The 22,897-nt window shown below is 36.2% G+C and overlaps 1 protein-coding gene across 1 annotated transcript in view; it reads right to left on the bottom strand.

The window, feature by feature from the left end:
• Positions 1-1,115: 1,115 nt before the first annotated feature.
• Positions 1,116-22,897, bottom strand: part of LOC128997517 (LIM domain only protein 3-like) — an 85,397-nt gene continuing 63,615 nt past the window's right edge. The window contains exons 4-7 of the mRNA XM_054423157.1: positions 6,397-6,508; positions 3,629-3,766; positions 1,571-1,696; positions 1,116-1,131 (exon numbers count right to left, since the gene is read on the bottom strand). Of these exons, the coding sequence (XP_054279132.1) occupies positions 1,116-1,131; positions 1,571-1,696; positions 3,629-3,766; positions 6,397-6,508 (392 nt within the window). The remainder of the gene's footprint in view (positions 1,132-1,570; positions 1,697-3,628; positions 3,767-6,396; positions 6,509-22,897) is intronic.

Genomic DNA, 22,897 nt, shown 5'->3' with positions numbered 1-22,897 from the left:
AACTACTCAAAAACATTATAAAGTGTTTCCAAATTGAAGCTATATGTAAGTCATAATATACAACGATGATATGAATTAGATATTTTATAATTTTTAACATATTTTAACTAAACTTTGTGATGTTTATGTTTTTCATAGAGTTCAATTATGTTGGTTCCCATCTATCATTTCATATTTTTGTGTATTTCCCAATAGATTTCCAAAGGTTTGGGAATGCAATAGCAGATATTTTTAAGGAGGACGAGAATATATTTGTTATCTATTATTTCGGATATCAACACGTAAAATAATTGAATATGTACTAAAAAATTACACAATTGAGAAATACATATAAAATTTCATTGAAAATACGAGTTAATAGTTTACTATCCACATCAATCAATGGTGACTAAATTTACAATCACTGAAACTGTTTCCTAATCTCCAAGAGATTCATAATATTTGGCATCTAGCTTTGAACCTCATCACGCATTGCGGAGTTCAATCGTAATTAATTGATAATCAATAATCAATCAATCTATACTTATTTAATACGCAAGCAGGTTTTTTTATACAATTACTCCTCCGAAACTACTGAACCGATTGACATGTTTTTGGTGTCATTGGAAAGAGCGTAACGTGAAATTGTGCAGGAAACCTTCTTTTTAGGGAAATCTTTAGAGAGTGAGGCCCTAGGGCCCTTTAAAGTTTCTTATTTATCCATAAGATTAACATGGGAAACAAAAATTGTTATGAAACTCCAGCTGTTGTCAGAAATTTAAAGTGAGGAGAATAACATATGTTAATTGTAAACAGTCAATAAGTTTGCTAATTTAACAGTTTGCTACAAACATTTACTGACTTGGTTTAAATGAAATATTTACTATTTGAATTTGGTTTAGCGTAAATATTACAATGGAAAAAAGCGAGAGAGCCTGGATAAATTGATAGACTAAAAAGAAAACTGAATTAACACTGTGCTGTATTTCTTAGTAATCATTGAAAGAGCCGATTTGCAAACTATGGAAACATAGGAAAGTCATAGAACACCACCAAGGAGAAGAAAGAGAAAAAAATGTGTTTTTTTAGAATGTATAATCGTTATTATGGACAACCTAATGCGGCTATGAATAAGTCTATTTGTTGAAAACACTAAAAACAAGATCAGCTTTTGAAAAATTATAAGGTATTTACAAGAAATATTGATCATATCGATCTGTTATGTACATCTTCAGTATTTCAATAATCTTTAATCAAATCTTTTAGTCATAAGAAATTATGACTGTTATTCGTTTTAAAATAGCGCCTGTAATTCTTAACAATTGCTCGAATTCGAGCAACAGGGACACTAGTAATAATTAATAATCAATCATAATTGAAATCGTCCATTTCTTAATCCTGAATATAACGGTTATAATCAATTATTCATAACAACTGTCTATTGGATTAATCAATACATGCTTTACTACATCAGTCAGTAGACTCATTGATCTCATCCAGCTATCTACAACCAATTTTTAAACCATACACCCATTGAACATTTTCTGTTTCATACATAAAACTGAAAACTGAGTAGTAACAATTGACTGACCTGTGATTACATTGTTGACAGGCAAAACACTCAAGGTGATACACGTTGTTGCGCGCCCGCATCACCATCTCGAAGGCCGGGATCACTTTTGAACATGCAGCACAGTAGCCGGTGCTGCCGAACAACCTGACAGAACAAACGTTTGATAAATTAATTGTGTATATGCCACGAGAAATCGTATGGCAAAAAGCTGAAACCCAGTTAAAATATTCCAGGATAATTAACTTCATGGATGAAGAACTTCAGCTGCAAATACGATTTAAACTATTGTGTGTTCACTGCAGACTTTCAACGGCAAGCTAAGCAAGTTTATACTGCCAATTTATCTTATAAATAGATCACCAAATACTAGAAGAAAGGCTCCAGAAATTTGCAAGAAATCATCATTAAAATAGAACGACGTCAAAGGACATTCAATTTTTCATATGTTTTTATTTTCTTCAAAAATGATTTTCGTTTAGTTCTGAGTGTTTGTTGTTGAGAATAAATGACAAATTGTAGTTTGCAATGTATCAATTGTTGTTTACAATTTCCTACTTTTTAAATCTACAATTGTAAGCTAGAACTATAGCAGCGGTTCGAAGACTTTTTATAAGTTATTTTTTTAAGTACAAGTGATTAAACGGTTTGTCTGACTCAATGGACGCCCATCACCAGGACCTAAAGTGACTACTTACTTTTGACACGAAACTGATATTTAATAATTATAATACTTTAAAATGAGTGAGGGTTGAAAAGACACATCTGGCCCGTAAAAAGAACAAAATTTCTCGCCATACTGAGCCATTTGTTATGCTAACTAAATCTAAAAACTATAATTTAGTAAATTTTTCCCCTTTATAAGGTAGCTCCTAGAATGATATCCGTATGAAAGACAGATGTTACCGTAATTTAGAAGACACACGTGTTACTCCACCTAGACTAAATTTAAACTCGTCATATTGGCTATGTCTAATTTTTAATGGATGGCAAAATTAAACGTCACTGTATTAAAAATACAATGTGGTAATATATCCAAAAACATGTTGATAACGATGCAATAATATTTTAATCAATTGGGACAATTTTCTTTCATAAAATAGCGGACGAATAAAACATGTACTTCTGATTTCCTCGATTACAACTATTCTTTTTCTCACAAAGAAAAAAAAACTAAAATTCACAAAATGTAAATACCGAACAAACCTTATAACAACATCTCATCGCTAATACCTTGGCCAAACTTCTGCACGAGCAGGATTGCCAACTGTTGTCTCTAAGGCTCCCACTGTTTAGAGAGGGAACCGCCATCTTTATATCAATATCGTAAGTTTGCCAGAGCAAACATCGCAGCGTCCCAGATAAATATCGAGCCAATAGCTCTTAATTACGACGAGCCAATTCACTAAAGTAGCGACGACCAATTACCGATATCGAACGAGAATTAAAACCAAGTTAGTGTTTGCGATCGTGCTCTGCCAACATCACGTGGGTCAATCAGCTGATGGTGGCGTGCCACTGCCTCGGGAATAGTTGCGGATTAAACTGTATTATATATATGAAATGTTGATCATTTATGTATAGCATAGTGTTTAGCCTATGATGTTTTGAGACTGAGGGGGGGATTGAACTTTTCAAGACTTTACCTACGCGTATCATAAAAAGCAGCACACTTAATATTTTGGTACTTAATTATGTTTTACGTTTGAAGTCCATTAAATGTATAACGTGTAAAGGAAATAAAGAAAATAAAATTTATATTATGTTTCAAAACTTTACAAATTGGTAGTTAAACAACATAAACCCAAAATTAAAAGTGCAAAAGATTAAGTGTTTTTATACTTTGCATCCCAAATTCAAAGGGTGCAAAAGTCCCGATTCCAATACCTTTCTTGAAGCCTAGGGTCAAAACTCTAAGCATTAATAAAATTAAACCGTTTATGAACAGAATTTAACCTTGTACAAAAACAATTACCAAAATACACATCCGTCCTACTTTGCTACTTAGAAATTCGCAAAAAATACACAGGTATACCATCATTAATCGAGTTTCTAAAACCAAGCAGATTGAAAGTTTACCTTAAGTAGTCCCTCTTGCACAGGATCAGGTTCGCTTTTGTGTACAGAGTTGAGCCGACCTCTCCCAACCTACAGTCGCAACAGCCACACTTGAGACAGTCCTCGTGCCAGTACAGGTCTAGAGCCTTCAGTAGGAACCTGCGGACAGTAGGGTACCATTAGGTATCTTTGATGTACAGAGTTGATCCGACCTCTCCCATCCTACAGTCGCAGCAACCACACTTGAGACAGTCCTCGTGCCAGTACAGGTCTAGAGCCTTCAGTAGGAACCTGCGGACAGTAGGGAACCATTAGGTATCTTTGGCTATGCATAGCAATATTATAGTCTGTGTGCTGGAACCTGTCTCCAAAGCCTCCGCTAGATGGAGCTGGCCCAGGCATGAAACCATTGACTAGAATGACCCATTGGACAACCATTGACGACTAAGTTATTTATTATCATCTACCTTGGGAGGTAGACGGAGGGTCAGGGTACATGTTACATAATACACAGTATAGGCATTAGGCATTCCTTACCAATGTTAAAGATGCGACCAGTTTTGCTTTTCGTAAGCTCTAGCATATTTGATCTCACATAAACTATCACAATAATAAAATAAGGAGGAAAGTATTATTGTATACTTAGCATACTCTGTTAGTGGTTTGTTGAAATAATAAGCTCAAACGAGTAATAAGTTGAATAATAAGTGCTTTTTTTAAATAATGTAACTGACTAAAGCTGGTCCATATATATGGGATGTCTCATGCAACATCCAAAAGTCAATGATTTTGCTCGATCAATGAAAGGAAACCCAAGAAGGACGAAGGAATTAAACTGTTGTAGTAGGGATTATCCAAAGGTTCATAGTGTATACAAAATGTAAAAAATCCAAATTTTTTAAGGTTTCAAATTGTTTTATTATGTAAACAATAACGGAAATTTTTGTATCATTGTTCTTTGTACATCGAAAACAACAAGCCTCCAAGCATTTCAAAATCATGGGAAACTTGCCTGCTTTGTAATCAGTACAACTAAGAAAATAGAAAAAAAGAGCGCATGTACAATAGAAACTCATTCGCGATTTCACAGAGAATTTATGTACACAATGGCGATTTAATTTCCACACGTAAACTCAAAACCGTTTAGTAAAACGGGAACGATTCTGTGCAAAAGTAAAATCAAAGGTATAAAATAGCTTTACATCATCCGAATATACGATAGCGACGGCGATGTGTGTACAATGTGCAATGTACACCGAAATATCAAGCGCGCCAGAAGCGATAAAAGTGGTAAATAACGCGGCAAACATCGGCACGTGACCTGGCCAGCGCCGCGACGCTCAGCCTTCTGTGTCACGACTCTGTAGTTTGTACTGGGCTGGGCTAGGTGGCTGTGGTCATCTCCAATCAATTTTAACACAATGAATAAATTGAAAAACGTCAGGTAACTGCGACGAATACAAAAGTTGTACACCGTGTACATATTACTATAGAGAAACAATTGGTTTGTATTTAATTCCTAATAGGAAAGGTAGGATTGTAAAAGGATATTGTCAATAAACTGAATGCAATACGCAGTTGTAGAACTAAAGCCTACTCAAGTATATAAATAAGGTGAATAGCAAAATGTGAATAGCTATAAAGAAGTGAATTTATCACGAGATGACTATTGTAGGAAATATAGGTACGTTTTTCAGTTCAACAATTTAAAGTCTGTGTTTTGGATTTTTAAGGTGGGTTGGAAAAAATACACCGCATTTTCCCCTGATATCCCGAATGTAGTCATACATCACACTTCATCAATTCAGCTGTTAGTTTGTTGTAATGAACATTTCCGTCATCCCCGTGCGGTTTCCCGGGTTAGAATAGGACGCAGCCTTCACCGGCTTGTCGTAAGAGGCGACTAACAGGGGTTGGGATATCCTTCTTGCTCCCAACTTTCTCAAAGACCAAGTATTCTTCTTATCTTTGACTTGGCCCTCTCCCACTGCACCCATTGTGGGAGTTCGGGAGGGTGGACGACGTCGCACTCTTCAGTCTTTGGGAGTTGGAGACGGCCATTCTCTTCTTGAAAAGCAACAAGGTTCCAACACCTGATTGGGAACCAGGTGAGGTCCTCAAAAAGGCTTTATCTAACAATCCCTTGGTTCCTTTGATCACATACAATGTCTACTTGGCCGAGGGGATGCTTCTCGTGTACTGGAAAATATCTAGGCTTGTGCTCGTGGGGAAGGGGAAGGGAGAGACAAGCTTGTCTTTCTCTTATGGGCCTCTCTGTATGTTGGGTTTGGTTGGAAAAGTCCTCAAGAAATGTATCCGTTCTCGACTGAATTCAGCCGTGGTTGTTGCGATAGACATCTACCCTCTTCAGTATGGTTCCACTAGCGTGGTACATCCCTTAGTTGGTTAATGGCCAATGTGGGAGATCCTCGGTCCAGTCTGTATATTTGTTCGATGTGGAAGTATAAGCAGAAGCGCTTACAGGAGGTTTACAAGATGCTCACCCGTGTGTAGCTTCAGACATCACTAAGGGCAGCATCCACCTACCCCTACCGAACAGTGTTCCAAACCCACCGTCCTGGTGGTCTCTGCAGTCATCCCCTCAAACCTCAGGCAGCGGATAGGAACGCAATTTAGTAAGTTTAATACTGTTGGGACCGTTTCCGTGTTTTGTAGAACGGTACAAAGCTCAAATTTTGAACACGAAAAACATACTGCTTCAAATTTTACAATTGGATAATAAGTCTACAGGCAGTATCCAAAGTCAATGGTTTTACGTAGTGGTGTACCTTTCAGTGATGTGTTTGCCGCACCCAGCACACTCCTGGGTCCCCGTGGACGTTGTACCGTTGGCTGTCACAGTCTTGGGGGCCTGAGACTTGACGTCCAGGGACATCCTCCCTGCAACAGACAAACAGACGACTCAGCAACACATTACAGACAAAGTATCAAAAGACAACCATCGGAACGAACATAACTACATACACACTTATGTGGTGGTGACCGATTTGCTCACTTGAATTAATGAAATAAATGAAACCTATGGATACGCTTGAAAGTATAAACAGGTTATAATTTGCACTATTTCTGTCGACAGTTTATGCTGAAATAAATATTATGCACTCGGAATAGTTTTACAGCCACGACTATTATAACCAAAATGGAACACGAGAGAAGGAAGAATGAGCTATGTTTGTAAACCCTTTTTAAACGTAATTACATAAAATTGTTGACTATAAGGTCTTTAAAGTAGACTATGTTAAAGTTGTGGGGGGTTTGTTTTATTTAAATAATATATTAAACACGAGTGATGCAAGACAATTTTACTAGAGACTTAACATTGATTACGAGCAAGTATACGTTTTTATTTATTTAGAAACATCACGTATTTATGTTTTAACAAGACTTGAATCGTACAAGATCCCTCTTCCCTATCTAAGGTTCACTTTTAGGAATAAGTCCGACTCAAAGATTAAAACTGCATTGACACAATACTATTATCATCACTCCGTAACGAAAGTAATTTTTTTTCAATAACAGCTGATATCAAAGAAAGTATCCGCTCTAATTTAGAGCGCGGGAAAAACGATCAGCTAATTTCCCTCACTCTCGATTAGTTCTCCATTTATCCACTACGCGTGCTATTGATTTGTTTCGGTTTATTTTAATGATTTAGATCAGCTGTTTTCATTGTTAAACAATCTAAATGTATACAGAAACAAGCATAAGTTTGTTTTGTTGTGTTTTAGCATAGTGCGTGTTTGAAATTGCTCAAAGTATGTCTAAAATTCATGACAATTTGATGAAAACAGCTTCAGATGTAACTGATCACATTTCGCCAGAGAAATCATTAGAAAGATAAGAAGAGAAATATAGAAACCTTAGAAATTGGTAGACTACAAATTACCAAATGTTATGTCAATAATTAAAGTGTAAGTGACGAAGTATTTATTAATATATTTATCTAAAAAATCTATAATCATGAAACCATATGTGTTGTATGTTAACGTTTATTATTGTATATTATTGTTATTATTATTATTATTATTATTATTGTATATTATTGTATATTATTGTATATTATTATTGTTATTATTATTATGTATATTATTGTATATAAACGTTGTGAAGTATATTTGAAACGGTAAAGACTGGTCTAAAACTATTTTAATACTACCTCGATACGTTTTCTGTATGTGTGTATTTTTGAGTAGTGATGAACCGTTCATAACTCGTACAGAAAGTTATTTTCAAACACTCATACTTGGTTTTCCTGTGTTCGGAAAACTGTACGGGCACCGGAAAATGCCACATTCTGTTCTAGTAATGAAATATCCCATTTCTAATTCTGTAGTACCACAAGATATATAAATAATAACCTTGTGTTCTTTGAAGAAACAACGAAATCAAAAGTAAGAAAAGAACATATCAAGCATCCTTGCGAATGTATTACTGCAAAATTAATTCAATGTCCAATTTATTCACCTATATTATACATGGTTTAATTCAATAGAACTCATTTACTATTGTAATCTTCGTGACGACCGAAAAAAAAATATCACCAAGTAGTTGATGACACGATTATTTGTAAAGTCTATAATCTAAATGAATCGAACAATTTCAAAACCATTACTTAAACAAGGTTTACCTGCGATGTTTACAGGGCGGGTCACAAGTCAGCCCGTTGGTAATCCAATAGTCCGTTATCAAGCCCCAATTAGAGCAGGTTAGGCCCGTCTCTCTCGGCTATTTACACGCAATTACCCGCGGTATTTAGCACGTTCCCGCCAAGATTACCGCTTATTATCTCTCGGCCACGTTTAGCAGTAATCACACGAATGTGCACAACTTGGATGTCTAACGCCCTCGGATTACGTTAGGGTTGAGTTTAAAGATTAACATAATAGTTATGTTGTCCAAGTTTAGTATAGACTTCATCTTTTGAAGGTGAAAGATTTTTTTATATGGTGAAATACAAACAACTTGACTATAGACTTTAGGATGTACTCGTATAACAGATTGGTTGCATCTTATGAATTTTTCGACGTACGATTGATAAGTTTTGGCAGCAAGTAATTTAAGTAAGGATTGGAGACCTAAACTATATTAATTGTATAGGTAATATAACACACTTTCATAAAAACTCTTTCACCATGTAATCATTACATAGTTACTCGTATTTTATTTTGGTCCATGAATGTATGTGACATTTTGTGAATTTGCTTCACCGTATTTCTACAAGCATACAGAAAATGTTGCGGGAACGTAACGCCAAGATTAAATTCATGCCACCAACACGATTCAGATTTGTATGGGGAGCAAGTAGAAATACACCCCTGTAATTTTAATTTAATCTACATAGTATTAAACGTCGAACGAAAATTCGTCGTTAATAGATAACAGACCTTTGCAAAAAGTGTATTAATAGTGATTAAATATTTTAATACCATGATATCATGAGATTGTACTGAACATACATCAACATTTTAAGAACGTTCACTACACATCGCCCACGCGAATCACGGTCAACAAGACAGGCAAGGTAATGTAACCGAACACGTAAATTACACACAAAGGCTAAACAACCGTCGTCATCGCCAACTTGATGCCTTTCCAAGTCGCAAGTCTTAATTAATTAAAGGGCCGGACTGCGCACAACCACAACATAGAAACATTAATCAAACACCTGAACAATGCGGGGAATCTCGGCTCGATCTTAACATATTTAACTAATTACCGGGAAATAACCGGGGTAAATTAATGCTTTGACGAGTGGAGAATGCGGGAATACTTGGGACAAAGTGGGAATGTTACAAAGAGGCGGTGCACAAGGCGGTTCACTCGTTCCATCCATGTCTTGTCTCGCCTGCGGGCTGCGGCTCCAGCTCGTTGTATTGACACTTGTATTTATATCTTCTGATGTGGTCAGCGGTCGCCTTTGTGAAGACTTTTGACCCCGCCTTCGCCCTGAGGTTTTGCTTCTCTTGCAATGGGGTTCGGTTATTTGATTTGTGCAAACATGTTTTATGTTTTGGATTTGTAATTTTGAGTTCAAGAACGGTTATGACTCAGTAACATTACTTGGCCAAGATGCTATCATTGAGCTACTGTAATAGATCAATACGCAATATTTAATATAAAATACCCCCGCCGCAGAAAACCTGCCGAGTAAGTGAACTTCCATTTTTCTGAATTGATTTTCAATCAAATCTATTTAATAAACATTAGTTTTAACGAGTACCTAGGTTTGCTACAAGGAAACTAATAAAATCTTTTTTTTTAATGTAAAATATTAATAGCTTAGTATAAATTTGCCAAGTTTGATAAAAATATATCCATAAAAAAGCAATCTACAACATTTTACAATATTCTCCATAAGAATAAGATGGAAATTTTAAATTTAAAATCTTTTGAATTTTCTCCGTTACCAATAATTGAACGAAAACATTTTGATATACTAAATTATTTGTTATTTTAAGCTCTTTTAATAGGTCTAGAGATAAATTAGAAAATGTTGTTTTTTAAGGGTCAAAATGAAAAAATAATCTTTTACCCCATAAAAGCCCCCGTAAAACCCCGTTGAGATATAATTTCTTTATGAGTTCTTTGGGGAATAATGGTAAATTAATTGGTTCTACTTTCAAGAGTTTGGTTATAAACTTAAGGAAACGAAGAGTGGTCGTAATGTATTTCCAACAACAGGACGCTTATGTTCAGTTGCATAACGCATTGGACATGTTAGAGGTGCCCATTTCTCGATGCAGTGTATTTTCGATATCTGTTCCTGTTAATTGAATCTACAAATATCATTAGGATAGTCATTCATTCCATTTTACATTTTACCATCATCCTGGAACAAAACTTGTGAATCCCTAACAGTTGTGTGATGCCATTTGAGTGCTTCAATACGATAAATATTTAATTTTGTTTTAAATTAGAAAGGATTTATGTGGCTAGATAGCGTTTACAATACAGCTTGCTTTTCGTCTGTGATTCGTTGTTCTTCAGGTCCTTTTTGCTGGAAACCCTATCCCAAAATATTTATAGAAGGGCCGTACTGAATAACATACTATCGAAATCGCTATGGGAAAGCTTTAACCCGCAAATAAAATTTTAAAAGCTTGGTTTTCGACGTTGATTGAATGTAAATCGAGTTGAAAGTTTTTAGTATTTTAATCGAATATACTGCCTAAAAATGAAAATTTTCACTTCACATAGAAGGTGAAACCTCGGCCAGTGAATTCTATTTGACGAAATGGTTGACGCCCAAAATTTCGTAACTTGTGCGTGGAAAATTATATTTGAACCGTATCGTAGGTTTAATCGTTAAATCGTAACCAGCTCGGTGTTCAGCAGTCTGTGGCGAGACGTCCAGCAGATGCGGGTAATTCTGTGGTAACTGAAGCCCACTTGGACCACACACTCCCTGCATGTCATACTGGCGAACTTGTATTCTAATTTTAGATTTTTGTTTTATTTCTCTTCCTGTGGTACTACACATTAAGTGCGAATGTTGGGGATATTTTTAGGGTACATATTTGATAGTTATCATGATAGTCGTTACATTTTACCATTATCCTGGAAAAATGCAATACGAAAAATAACTCTTTAGGCCTATAGTTTTAAATAACGAAGTCTTTATGTGTCTAATAGATATCGTTTAGTTTTTTTTATCGCAGTCTTTAAGTTATAAATAACTAGCTGTAACCCGCGGGCTTTGCCCCGTTTAACTTCTTAATTTTCAAGATTATCTCGTTCGCATGGCTCAATCACGTCCTGGTTGAAGTTTGTTCGCTACGCTCACTCACCTTTAGGTTGGAGCTCGTTCGCTACGCTCACTCACCTTTAGGTTGGAGCTCGTTCGCTGCGCTCACTTGCCTTCAGGTTAGCTCGTTCGCTACGCTAACTCGCCTCCAGGTTGAAGTTCGTTCGCTACGCTCACTCACCTTTTTGTTGCAAATTAGCTGTTGTCATAAATGTAAAAGAACTAATAGTGCTGCACCCTGTTGGTAATTTTTGTAACTTTAATGCTATTGAACATCACAGAACAGAACCAACTTGTTTAATTGAAACAGCTGTTAAGATTCAATAATTTCATTTCTCATAAGGTTAACATGGGAAACTCCAGAGCCACTGGGGCGGAGCCCGAAAGGATTTTTGAAATAAGAATATGCCTATATGTTAATCGGGAATGTGAGCTATCATCATGCCAAATTTCAGCCCAATCCGACCAGTATTTTTCGCGTTCACTTGTCACAAACATACATCCATACATCCATACATCCATACATCCATCCTTACATCCATACATCCATACATCCAAACTTTCTCATTTATAATATTAGTAGGATGTGTAAATTATAGTAACAATCTTTAAAACCTTGCATAAATCGGTTGATTAATTGTTGACAGTTAATTCGATAACGACTTTTTCTCTTGTCATAAATCAAGCACTACGCTAACAAATAACTTACGTGTAATGCTTGCAAATTGTAGTAGAAAATGGGCTTATGAAGAATGCGTTTTCAAATGAATCAAGACAAAATTTATGACGATACCTGGAAGTATTCTTTAGTTGATAAACTTTAACTTGGCCTTACTGTATGCGTAGCAAAACGTTAAACAAATCTAAAACTTATAGTTCAAACGGCAGGTTCATAGTTGCAGATAATTTTTACACATGTAATTTTTTATTATATCAAATTTTTATAGATAGATAGATAGATAGATAGACAACAGTGCTTTATTTTTCTGAATCGTTTACAAATTTACAGATTGTATTATTTTTATGCACAAAAGACAATAGTCATTTGACCGTCTGTCTGGTTGGCAAAGTCCACTTCCACTATGTAAATAAAAAAATAGCCTAGTATATAATGTTTCTCTCAAATTTTTATACTATCAATACTATCGAAGCTGCAATCTTTTAAGTCAAAACTATCTCAAACAGCAGCTTAAAGTTAACACAATTGTTTAACGGAGGGACAAAGGAAGGAGCCTGTGTTGAGTCCGTGTTTGGCCGGAAGGGACTCGCAAGTCTCTCCCTGTGTTTATTCATATGTGATATTAACATATTGATCTTGATATTCATGTATCCTGTTTTAGAGGTATTCAGGCTATTCAATGGCAAACATAGGTCTACAAACATGGTACACGCATATTAGAATTGTTAATGTAAACAACGTTGGTATAAAGAGCACTGTTAACATCTCAGTTTGTATTTAGACCTAACAATGTTTTGTGACTTACAGTACATTGCATTATGGAAGTAGAACTTCAATTATATTTTAATTACTGAAAACATGTCTGTTTCGTGTAGGTGACATTTGATAAGCTATTTTAAACTGATTAATTTGCAGTTTGAATACAATTTGTACAATATGAACATAACTCTTTGGTCATAAATGGCTACTATTGGCCAAGTATTAGCCTAGAAATAGATCAGTGAACTACGATCAAATATCTTTTAAGTTGGTTAAGTACACCAAGATGGTGTATATTAAAACAACAACAAATAATTATAGTTTTAATTATAAATATAAAAGTATAACTATTCTGTTTTAACGACCGAACTTCGTTTCTATTTTATCTAATTTAGAATTATTTCACGTTAATTCCACCCGGACATAGGAAATAATATTTTCCACTAATCTAGCTTAGCAATCTTAGCAAGCTTAATCTCTCAAATTATTAAAAGCAAAATCTGAAACAGGTTTAGGACAGTTTCAAGACAGATCAATGGGTTAAATACTGACGGCGCCTGATATTTACCTGATGCAATGTGGGTACAGCACTAGTGTGGTATCACGACTTACACGGCGTCGCGTTTTTCATTCCAACAATGCAACTATATTTTAAGCACAGAAAACCCCTTTTGTTGTTGTTCGTTAGATTATTAAGGCCCGATTTCACCAAACTTTTAAAACCACCGTTAAGCCTTGCTCTAACTGCAGTTAGCTCTTAACTGACGAAATCGGATTTCACCACTCGCAGTTAGCGCTAGTTTAGACTAAACCGTCGTTAAATAATTAACTGCCCAATTTTGACCGGTTAACTTCTTTAATCTTTCGTTAAGTAAATACCAGCTGGCTTTAAGTTTAAAGTTTATATGGAAAGGCGAAATGGTAGAAGAGAATACGGTACGAATAAGCTTTTGAAAGTAAGATGGCAATGAAGAGTAGCCTATGTTGTTCGCCTAACTAGATGGATAAGAGAAAGGGTTAATGATTTTAATAACAAAGATGAAATTGATTTTATTATTAGATATGAACTATCAAAACATTTAGCCTTTTTCTTTAGGAAATGAATACAAACCACTGTAGTGGTTTGTGTTTAGGCTATCCGACATAGTGCGTTGCTATAATAGGTTATCCCACAAGGCTTTTAGTTAAGGTGTATATCTGTGATCAGCGACCGCATTGAACTGATTGGCGATCAAGAGCCGTACTCTTTTATCCCGGCTAAAAAGAGCGTCCCGGCTCTTCTACCAACATTATCAAATTTATTATTTCATTGTACGAAAAATAGGCTCCCTTTCCTTCTCCCGACTTTGGGTAACCCTAACCAACGTTCAAACAATTGTTTTGCGTTCGGTCAGACGTAAGTAAACCAAAATCTAAACCTAAATTGTCATTATTCTGCTAGTATTTTATACAAAATAATTATTTTGGTGTTATCTATATTGTGTCTCGTTCTTGTATTTTTTTACTCCAGTTTTTTTTCACTACTTCAAAAATGTACCAAACTGGTTATAGTGAAAGTGAACAAACAGAATATTTAACATCCCTGTAAAAAGTTGGATTGGATGTGATGAGTCTTGACTCGACCACAAAACTCAACCAATTTGTTCCTCGAATATATTTGATCAACATTGCTTTGCCTTTATTTACTTATGTTAATTGTTTTGGTATTTATTCTTGCTTTCTGTTGTTATTTTGCTCAGAATCCTGTAAGCTTGCTGTCTCCAGTTTTGTTTTCACCTCCTCATAAACACTGATTTATTTTCTAGGTTATGTTTACTTGCTCCCGTAACAGCCCGGTATTATGACAGTTCACTGCCACTGCCACCTGGATTTTACTCTAAACTCTCGTTTATAAAACCAGCGTTAGTTTTGACGCGTTTTCGTTGGTGAAACCAGATTTCCTTAACTGTAGTTTAAATCATCGGTTAGTTTTAACCGAAGTTTAACTAAACCATCGTTAGCGAGAATTTGGTGAAATCGGGCCTAACTGGTTAACCCTTTGGTTGAGAAATTCCTGATCAAATTGGCGTTTCAATATTTTCCGTATAAAAAGTAGCAAAACATGTCACAGACGTTGACAAACTTGGGCTAAATACTGAAAATAGGACTTAATTAAAGAGCTCTTCGATGAAATATCTTATAAACTTAGTATAGTTAGGTAGTGCGGTAGTGCCCCACATCCAATAAGAACCAATGAAAGACGTAACACATTTTGTTGCCAAACTATCCGTTAATATTCATGCATTTCATTCTACATGTATATTTTGACTAAATCTTTAATTTGGATTAATTTGTAACGATTCAAACAAAACTTCTACAAAACTATATTATATTAAGTTCCAACATAATCTACAATAAATCTTTTACCTAATCCTAAATAGCTTTCTCAAACACCATCAAGACCAAACAATTTACGACCCCAAGGCCTAAAGACTGAGTGATCGGTTCATAAGGAAGAAAAAACCGAAGAATCAGCTCCTGGGCGAGTCATTTATCACGCCTGTTATGATCTATAAAAATGGAGTGTCCAAATAAAGACCCTAGCGTGGCCCGGGGGTGATGGGGGTGAGGGGGTGAGGGGGATAAAGTGACACAAGCCCCGAGCGAGACACAAACTAAGTGATCAATGTAATGTCGCAACTTGAGCAATATCTAGACAATATGAGCGGGACCGGGGGCGACGAAACTTGGCCCAAAAACCTGAGCAACTCTGGGCAAACAGTTGGCAGCGATTAGCCGACATCTGGACTGGCTGAGCATCGCGGCTTATTGCTGGGACATTATCTTAGACTGGAGCACTCGCGGGCCATTAGGGCGAAGTTGGTGGTGGAGAGAGTTGATCGTGAATATATTGTTTACATAACTGTAAAATATTTTTCGGTACCGCATTTCCAAAGTGTGTTTTATTGTGAATGATGAGTTTTAGTGACTAAACAAGACTTGACTAAAATCGGTTTATATTTTATTCAGTGTTATTTTTTAGAGTCAATCGTCACGGACGAAGCAGTGCAAAATTTCGAACTATAAAAAGCACTTTTTTTGTGTCGTACTGAAGTTCAATTTATTGAAACGTGAGAACTATGCAAGCTCAGATACCCAGCTACAATTGAATTTAAAAGAGCATACATACACTTGTAAATCAGCCTAAGTGTGTTTCAGCCTAACCTTATTTTGGATAAAGGCTGCGTTTTTTCCCATATACCTACTACTAGTAAGCCCTAACAATACTGTATCAATTTCCCCAAGTCATTATAAAATGCTTTAAAACATTTTTCATTCTAAATAAACATGTGAATATGTAATTCTTCATGTTAGAAATTTTTTTAAACATTACACGAAGAAAATTTCACAAAAATCCAAAATAGAAAGGAATACTCACACCATGATCCAAAAACCACAGCTGTTCCTGCATCACAGGTTTCACCGCACTCTTGTAGCACAATGTATATGAGAGAAGACTCGCCTACTAATTAGCTAGCTCGTTCTGTGTGTGTGTATGTGTGTGTGCGGTCAAGCGGGGTCTTTCACTGCACTCAATTAGTCCATTGATTGCACATACCCGCACCGCCACATAAAGTTGGCCCCTATGTCGCCGCACTAATTGATCAAAAAATATTGATCTTCCGAGGTGGGTAAATACGTGTCAAATCTGGCCAATCTGACCCGTATTGGCACAAGCCCTCCCCGGAATACTGGAATAGTAAACCCGATTAATTTCGTATCTAGTAGGGCGTCAGCGGCGTGTTGGTTTAGCGTTAATCCGCTGCGTGACGTGTTTGCGCGGGAAATTAGGTGTTTTAAGTTGTCACTGTGCATAATTGTGGCGGGAGATGGGAATTACTCGGTGTGCGTTGTGATCTGGTTTGCGAATGTGCGATTGACAAGTGTGGCCCTGGAGATAAGCCGCATCGTACATGTCATGGATACGTGTGGTCTTTGCAGAATAGTGTTTGAATAGAACAGAGTAGGTAAAACTACGATGAGGTTTTGAAATTTTGTTTTAAAAGATTGAAACTGTATTATTTATGCAAATTGTGGTGTATATAGTGGTGAAGATTTTACAAATAATTGTATATTTGCAACTACTTTGCAGTACTTAATTTATACAGTATTTAACTCTTAGAGTCTTGACATTCATAAGACATAAAAAACATGCACTTTCTTTACAAATATTCTTGTTCTAATATTTGTTTATAAAAAATCAAACAATCAATAAAATTATTTCAAATACTTTCCGATTCATTTTGTTGTTACCTATTAACACCTATTATTCGAACTTTGACGTCCTCCAGGTCGGATAAATGATTTCTAAAAGATCTCGTGATAAAAAAAGGTTTGGATCAACTCCAAACAAACATAGATGAAAATCACCTTCAGCTTAAGTTTATTTTATTCTGTACAAATTATAACACAACACCCATAAGGAAAGTAACAAATTTTTCATGTTACCTTGCAAGTACCTAGAGAGAATTTAATTAGAACATTAAACACACTAATTCAAGCAAATAAATCACAACCTCAAACTAACTAGTTAGACTATAAATTATAACCTTCTTAAACACATGATGCACCCCTTCGCCCGCGCGCCAGTGATGCATGTAACAGCCCAGACCGCGGTCAGTCCCTTATGAAAGATAAATCAGCGGTCGCCGCAAGATTTGCAGCCGGCACGCTGGACGGGAGAGAGAGATAAGTTAGGGACAATTTGTGCGGGTGATTAGTGAGTTGGTAGGCCTGCGGTCGGCCACTGCAGTTTGTCTGAACCGGACATTCCTCGCAAACCCTTTGTTCAATTTATACGGCTATCCATTTCAGCTTCGATTAGAACTAACACCACTCCATCTCTACCTGCTGGACTTTGAGATCGACCTTTGATGGTTAACACGATTAGTGGGAAGTGGAAGTCATGGGAACTAATAGAGTGGAGTTTGTAATTAAAGTTCAATATGAGAAGTTCAACAACTATAATTTAACAAATAGCGATTTCTATGTACCAGGGATTTCGAAATCAGAAATAAGATAAAAATACCTCCCCCAAATGTGAACCTTTCAATGTTAAGGCAGTCAGAATGACGGTTTGGTAATGTATAAAGGACATGGACAAACACATTTATAATACATAGAAATCTAATAACAAGTCAACCTAGAACACAAATTTCATTTTTTAAACCCATTTGATTTTATATTACCCTTAATCAAATGTTATAGTAAACCTCTACAAGAAATTAACCTTTATTCAAACCCAGACCCCTTTGTTGGTCGTCCCCACTGCTATCGAGGTTCTACTATAGATTATGTGTTTTACTCGTATGAAAGTAATGTAACATTTTACAAGATTTTTGTTAGTGTTTTTCACTTTTATATGTAAGAAAATCTTGGTAATTCATTGTAATTTGTTATTGTTCTTTCCCGAAACATTTAGTTTTTAGATTTATTTTTATTCAGCCCAGTTCAACTAACAAAAATCAGTATATCTGTTTTTAATCATGCTGGACACCAAAATATCTATTGTATGAAGTTATTATCTGACCCCAGCCAAGGGGGTACAGTGTTCGTTTTCAAAAGCAAAATTAAATTATTGAAACTGAAAAGTTTTAAACTGCCATTTGGCTACAGAGTCATGTTTTGTGTACTATACTTTGTGTGATATAATATTCAATGTACACGTACAATATTCAGATGTGGTTCTGTAGGTTCCACCCAAGTCTGTGTTTGATAATGAACGTTTTATAACCAGCCAGCCTAAGTCTGTTAGTGTGGACCCTAGGTAAGTGAGTTGTCTGGTCCCCCAGGCTACGCTGGGCTCAGACAGTGTCTGTGATGTGATAATACATCCAACCTCCGACAGGTTACTTTGAATAATTACTGGACAGGAAATTGTTTGGTCAAAGTCAATAAAAAACTAAATTGTTGGTGTTTTTCTAATTTGTCAATGCTTTCAATTAGTCTTGCTATGTGTTTAGTGTAATCAACTACGCCTTGGATGGATATCTTTTCTATACATAAAAAGTCAGGGTGGTAATTTTAGAAGAAGGGTACCTTTAACGCTGTGTTAGCTATAACAGTAGGCTTAGCACTTAAAATTGACGAATTCTTGTAAATAAACAGTTTTATGACAAACCTTATGGGTGTGGTTTAACTTTCTGAGACTTTTTCAACAGAGAGGAGGATTTTAAAACACGAATGTTTATTGTTTTGAGCGATTTAACTAAATACCTCGTTGGTTCCTATACAAACAAACTATATAACGCGAACGCATATTACTCACCCTAAAATAGCCGAAATCAACAAAAGTCATCATCAACAAACAGTTGTAAATCTTTTTGGTAATTTCTTAAACATTTTTTTCATTTTCTACAAAATTAACAACTAAACAACATTTCATGTTAATTAAACTATGGAAAAGTGTATTCCTGCAAACAAAGTGTAGTTTTTCACCTGTATTTTTTTGCAACCATCCTTATTTTAAACACCCCCCTTTCTTTAACCTTTTTTTCTCAAAACTCCCCTCACGTCGGCCTGCTGCGTGTTTGTATACGTAAATTAACCGTCCCTCGGCGACCACAGGCCGTACGTCAAGCAACAGGTGCGTCATGTTTCATATTACCGCTGTTTTGGATAATTTATCGGTCCGCTAATCTGGTCGTGAGTAATGGCACATTACTACACATTACTGCCGTACGCTGATACCGGGTAATACACGCTGTTGTACAGCTGTGCGACATGAGTGGCAAAGTTCGGCTGACACTGGGCAAGGTTATTTATTGTGTTATGTTGTGTTTGTAGACAAATTCACTCTCATGGTACTGTAACAATATGCGGAGGTTTGATGTGTGGTTTATCTAGCTAGAGGAAGGTTTCCTATTCTGTAGGTCTAGGTTCAAATCTTGTTAATTATTGACGATTTTCAACAACATGATAAACCAAGAGTTTGGAGCTCAACTTGAGCTGTAGAAACACATATCCAAACAAAATACAAAACAATGTTTCTCATCCATTATTATTTGGCGAACTTCCTTTACTAGAAGCAATGAAAAGTTATTTTAAGAAAAACGGTGGATTTGAATTTTGATTGATTTGTAAGATGGTTGGTAGATGAGCTAAACGCTTGTATTTTCTAACCTTTGTGGATGGAAGGAGCATAAACTTTTTCAAATCATATGCGTCCCATTCGGATCAATTCTGTTCAGTCTATGAAAAAAGAAATTGTTTTCAGAGTAAAATCTACGTTGTAACGCGAGAATGAAGTATGTTTTTATATTTATTTGTTGTTACTTAACTCATTGTAAAGTTACTACAACATGGGAAAAGATCTGTAAATCTTTTACTCAGGCATTATAGCTAAAGAGCATCAAAGTAGGCGAACCGAACATGAAACATTCACCAAATGGAGTAAAGCTTTACAATAGGCACGTTCCTTAAGATCATCATCAGCTGATCCATGATAATCATAAATCAATGCATGTTATGTCATTTCTGAAACGTACTACTGCAAAATAAACGAAGGCGTAGGACCCGCCTTACACTAAACACCCCATAAACACAGATCTTATTACAAGGCGGCCAGCAAGGACAGTACAAACACTACCAAGACAGGACACATGTTTGGTTAGGCTGAACACGAATGTACGACAGCGCCGGGTCGTATAGGCGACGTCAGCGTGCCGTTATAGGTTTGCTTAGGCCCAATATGCCCTTGCCCCACATTACTCAGCTGGTCTATAGTCGTAAATACCGACTGTACGCCCCATACCTACTGGGATGGTGGTGAGGCGTTATATTGCATGATAGAGGTTATTTTAGTTCACAGTTCAATTCATTTCTTTGAGAAAGTGACGTACTCTTAGGCTAAACATGTATGAAGCAAGGGTGTATAATGCAGCGAGCACATGCTGGTATAATGGAGTTAAATAAGATGGTGTGTGGATTTGTTACTGGTTTCGATCAGCTGTTTCGTTATTAAAAACCCCAGTGGTCAAGAACAGCTGGGCCCAGTTCGAAACCATTAAAAAGCTTCTCAGGATTGAGCTAAAACTTTCTGATTGAGGCGAACACTAGTCCTATCTAATATCTTTAATAGCTACCGAACTATGTTACGATGCTATTACCAGCCTGTATATTTTAAGGATAAGATAACCCAAAGATGAGTGGGATGTCAACGCTGGTTCCTTATCAAAAGATGTAGGTAGTTACGTAATTAACTTGCTGCACGTCATGATTACTTAACCATTCATACCTATGCTTGTTGGGAATCAAGGCTCATGAGTTACATGAGTCACTATGAAAGAGTTTGGTTCGTGGATCGCATTGTGTTTCAAATGCTGCTGTAAGTGAACAAGTAAAATCCGCAGTAAAAAGATTCCACACCCACCAGAATGGATCTTTCCTTGATTCAGAAATCGGCGCCACGAAGCATCAGCTTACCAGACACAACGGACATCGTCGTCATAAAGATGGTAATCGCCGAGGGGACGCCACTTTTTCAATGAAACCTGGTAGATGTGTCCATTAGAGCGCGTGCCATCAAGATGCTATCGCCACCGCAAGCGATTCTCGCCCTTATTGCCTATTGCGATAAGGTCGATCGATCCGGTGGTTTACCATAATTCAATTGAAGATTCTAACGGTAATGGTACCAGAGATCAGTGGTTCATGTGTAATGCAGTTGTGGGGAGAGTCTGCCAATAATAGTGACGAAATGGGTGTGTTTGGCGTTATAATCCATGTTAGTATGGTAGTGTCAATGGTAAAGGAGGAAAACGTTTAAATGGACATTTGTTCTGATTATGTGCACAGTTGTTCTGTCAATTGTTTGGAAAATCTGCTAAAGTGTTGTTTCGGTGTAGTTTGAGATAATACGTCGAGAAATCTTTATTTTAGTATAGTTAATCAGTCATGGATGGATTTAAACATGAGATTGTTGTTCTGTGTGTACGAAAGAACACTTATAACATGTTGGCTAAACCGCTTAAGACGTTGGTTTTACGTATGTGTTAATTACTTACTAGGGTATAGGTTAGATTATTAAACAGCTCGGATGCTTCGAATATTCATGCAAAAACGGAATGAAGTATTAAGAAATGATCGTATATATTGAAGGTACATAATGAAGCACGAATGTTACCCACTGTACGACGATGTTTTGCATAAGAATTTCATCTATTCGAGTATTTAAAAGGTGCTTTGTAAAAACCTAATATGCGTAAACGGAAGTGTATTTTATAAACTACAAATTGCAATATACAGATAAAATCATGTACCTCCATCTAAGTGTGGCCCAAATGTGTATTTTTACAATTGTACTTACTCGGATGTACTTAAGGACAGTTGGAAGTAGTAATCTAGGAAAACTTCATTACAGAAACCTAACACTCGAATTGGTTCTTAACCACAAACATCTTTTACCAGACGTAATTCATCTTAACAATGTGTTATGGGATGTACAGATTCAAGAAAAATATAAATTCAAAATCCAAAGGAAATGTCTTAGAATCTCCAACTTCATAGGAATTATTTTTCATCTCTTCCGCCTGGGTCGTTCCGTGTCTCTGCTGTGCAGTTGTGCCGAGAATAGAGAATTCAAATGTTGAAGATGCAATATAAAACGCATTTGTACGTTGATGACTGAGGAAGCTCAGATCTGTCCCTGGAGGTGAACCACTGCACCCCCGAGACAGTGTTATACAGACGAGCTTTGGTACGGAGTATAAACTGAGAAACTTTCAACTGCCTATACTTATTGTGATGATTAAAAGTCACAGTTAAATTGCAGTGTTTGAAACAAAAATTACTGTAAGTAACTGTTAAAATATGTAGCAGTTATTAAATATTATACCGTTGAAAAAATTAGTTATCCTGGTGAGGTCGTCACGGAACGGCCCCGTTCTACCGATAATTATGTAGAAGTAAATCTAGGATTAAATTCGTCCATGTTTTGTATCGTGTTTTCACGTTTTGTTGTAGTTTTTTGTGTGTGAATCGCGAGATGGACTATTCAAGGCCCTGAGCTCTTTGGTATGCCATAAGAAACAAAACATTAGGTAATCGA

Source organism: Macrosteles quadrilineatus, unplaced genomic scaffold (genome assembly GCF_028750875.1).
Source record: "Macrosteles quadrilineatus isolate MER2022 unplaced genomic scaffold, UCM_ALF_1.0 Scaffold_6__1_contigs__length_79288215, whole genome shotgun sequence".
In the NCBI taxonomy this organism is placed as follows: Eukaryota; Metazoa; Arthropoda; class Insecta; order Hemiptera; family Cicadellidae; genus Macrosteles; species Macrosteles quadrilineatus.
Note: the sequence above shows the minus strand (reverse complement) of the source record. Positions and strands in the feature narration are given on the sequence as shown.